At 41.6% G+C, this 2996-nt stretch overlaps 1 protein-coding gene across 1 annotated transcript; it reads right to left on the bottom strand.

The window, feature by feature from the left end:
• LOC122002658 (carboxyvinyl-carboxyphosphonate phosphorylmutase, chloroplastic-like) lies at positions 1-2357 on the bottom strand. Its single transcript, XM_042557919.1, has 7 exons — positions 1632-2357; positions 1444-1517; positions 1272-1354; positions 1148-1172; positions 1030-1049; positions 779-928; positions 1-707 (listed from the first exon to the last, which is right to left on the bottom strand). The coding sequence occupies exons 1-7, from the start codon at positions 1859-1861 to the stop codon at positions 351-353; spliced, it is 939 nt and encodes a 312-aa protein (XP_042413853.1). The 5' UTR covers positions 1862-2357; the 3' UTR covers positions 1-350.
• Between the last annotated feature and the right edge of the window lie 639 nt (positions 2358-2996).

The raw sequence follows: 2996 nt of genomic DNA, 5'->3' as shown, positions 1-2996 counted from the left end.
CTTTTTTTTTTTTTTCCTTTAGTTTGGATGTGAACAAGATTTTCTCATTGCTTTAGAAATTGGTTTTAAGTTTTCTCATCTTGGTCATTCATAAGAAGCATTCATGACAACAAAATGAGACTACTGAATCTCATCTTGTTCATTCATAAGAACCATTGAACTGCAAGAATCCACCCTACAACTGGCTGATGCATGTAAACATGAACCAACTCTAGAATTACAAGATAAACAAATACAAAAAATAGATAACCTTATTTAACCAAACACATAAGGACTTTATTTAACCTTTCCCCATGGAGGCATTATTGTGCTTTAGTCAGCGCAATCGTCTTTTGCCACATGATTATGCTTTAGTTTTTGGGAACTGAGAATTTTTCAAACCGGGCTCCGATCTCATTGAGAGTTTTGAGCCCGATCAAGCCATTGAACTCTTCAAAGGTGGTGAGCTTGCGGAGGTGGTTTCTGCTCGACCCCTCGTCTTTCAGTGCCCTGAGGACGTCGATTAGAGCGCGAGCAGAAGTGTAGACGGCCGTGGTGGAGTGCACAATGAGATGGAAGCCCATTTCTTTGAGCTCCGGAGGGGTGTGCAATGGTGTGTATCCTCCCTCAAGCATGTTGGCTGCTCTGAAACCGTTGGTTTTCTTGCACACTTCTCTCATTTCGTCGTCACTCCTCGGTGCCTCAACGAAGCAGGCGTCTGCTCCTGCCTGTGGATTGCAGTGGCCAAATTCATCAATTTAGTTATGTGAGCAGTGCAGTGAAGAGTGGGGTTTGGTACCTCCATGTAGAGATTAGCCCGCGCAATGGCTTCAGCTAAACCGCCTGCGGTTGCACGGGCATCAGTGCGAGCGATGAGGAAGAAGTCAGAATCGCCAATGGCGTCTCTGGCTGCCGCAATTTTAGCAGCATGGTCATCAGCGGCTATCACCTGAAGGTAGGGCAGAAGGAAACAAGGTTTGATTCAGCAGTCATACAGATGGTAGATATTCGGAAAAGAGAATAAAAGACACCAAAGTCGATTTGTGATACCTGTTTCCCTTGCATATGACCTTGACACACAGAGAACAGATCAGATATGCAACAGTTCTATATACAAGCAAAATTGGAAGAACTAGAAAGAGAAATGGAATTCTGTAATTTTTCTTACCACACTTCTTTGGCCAAACTTGATCCTGGAATCAACACGCAAGTAGCAAAAGTCAGTTATAATTATTATCACACCAGCGGAGAAGGTAGCAAACAACTGAGGGATGTATCGGCCACCAGGATACCTCGAGGAATAAACCAGCAGCACCAGTAGCAATTATATCCCTAACAGTCCTTTGTACATTGAGGGCATTGCCACCTCCGGTATCTGGAGGTTAGGAATTGAGAAAAAAATTGAACAATGCTGTCGAGGACAGAAAATCAAAAGGCCAGCGGGAAGGAAAAAAAAATCATCACCGGCATCGACGATGAATGCAACATTAGGAGCTGCTGCGCAGATTGCTCGAGCCGCGTCTGCCATCTCCGGCGGGCTAAAATCCAGAAAGTTAACAAGTAATGGATTACCAAAACAGGGTAATGTGAAGAAAGAGATTTGGGGGTGAAGGAAAACGAACGATCGGAGTGGGCGATCGATGTGCACGTACGTGAGGAGGCCGATGTCGGGCATGCCGAAGCGGGAGGCGGAGACGGCGTATCCGGAGATGAAGCCGGCCTTGAAACCCAAGCTCTGGAGGATGGCTGCGGAGAGCGCATCATAGATCCCGGGCATCAGCACAATGCCCTCCTCCTCGATGAGCCGGTGCATGCGCGTCTTCCTCCTTCCGGTGCCGTTGGAGATCTGCTTCACGGTGATCGCGATCTGTGAGCTCGCCATCTCTCGCAGTGAGTGGAAGGAGGAGGAGGAGGAGGAGGAGGAGGAGGAAGGAGACGAATGACCAAGAGGCGAAGCGAGTGGGTATATTTATAGTGACGAAGTCAGTCTCTGGGTTTTGCACACCGCAAAGGAACAAACGGACGGATGTGATCGACCATGGCTCCTCTAGATCCTATCTCGTCCGTTAATATGTGCGGAGCCCCCACGAAAAAGTGGGCAATTCTTCAGCTTCTTTTTTTAAAAAATGTCAGTTTCTCCGGCGGGAATGGTAGATGCACTAAAGTCATGTGCTCGTCACGCGAACCCCGCATCATACTCGAAATTCTGTTGGTTAACAGGTGGTGCCCACTAAGTGTGCTTGTCTGAGGGGAGTTCGTAACCAGTAGCAGAAACGAGGGGGACCCAGTCTACTACTTCCGTTTACCTGCCGTCGTGGCTGAGGTTGCCAGCTCGACTCCAGCGCAGCTGCCAGACACAAGTACCGGCTTAAGTCACGACTCATGACTGACATTAGGAAAAAGTACAATTAACTACCTGTATATTTTATCAATCATTTATTATAATTAAATGAGTGCTTAAAAATTACCATAAGAAATTATAATGAATTATCTGTATATTTTACTAATTAAAATTTATTGGTAATTCATTTATTATACTTACACTTAAGTTAGTAAGAAAGTAAAAAATATTTCTATAAAATTAGAATACAATATTTGTATATTTTAAGTATATATATATATATATATATATATATATATATATATATATATATATAGTATCAGATGAGTGTGCCTTTAAGTAGGTGGAAGCTGGCAATAATTTAATTAGATACTAATAAAAGTTATTGTGAACAATTATAATGAAGTATCTATATATTTTATCAATTATTTAAATAAAAAACTTCAATATTTGAGCATCCGTTTATTATAGATTAGGCTTAAGTTAGTAACAATAAATACTAGTGAAAACTGGCCATAATTTAATTATTAGACATTAATAAAAATTACTATAAGAACATTAATAAAGTATCTGTATATTTTACCAATTATTTAAGTAATTTTTTTTAATAGATTTAGGCATCCATTTATTATAACTTTTTTTTTTATAATTATTCCTTTGAGTATTTTACTACCAT

This window comes from Zingiber officinale, chromosome 7A, assembly GCF_018446385.1.
Source record: "Zingiber officinale cultivar Zhangliang chromosome 7A, Zo_v1.1, whole genome shotgun sequence".
NCBI lineage: Eukaryota > Viridiplantae > Streptophyta > Magnoliopsida > Zingiberales > Zingiberaceae > Zingiber > Zingiber officinale.
This window is presented reverse-complemented; position numbering and strand designations above follow the sequence as displayed.

Excerpts from the sequence above, each read along its gene's own strand:
- LOC122002658 (XM_042557919.1), bottom strand. The coding sequence starts at position 1,861 with ATGGCGAGCTCACAGATCGCGATCACCGTGAAGCAGATCTCCAACGGC. Across the intron at positions 1,355-1,443 it reads TGCATTCATCGTCGATGCCG|ATACCGGAGGTGGCAATGCC; the intron begins GTGATGATTTTT and ends CCTAACCTCCAG. Across the intron at positions 1,173-1,271 it reads CTGCTGGTTTATTCCTCGAG|GATCAAGTTTGGCCAAAGAA; the intron begins GTATCCTGGTGG and ends TGTTGATTCCAG.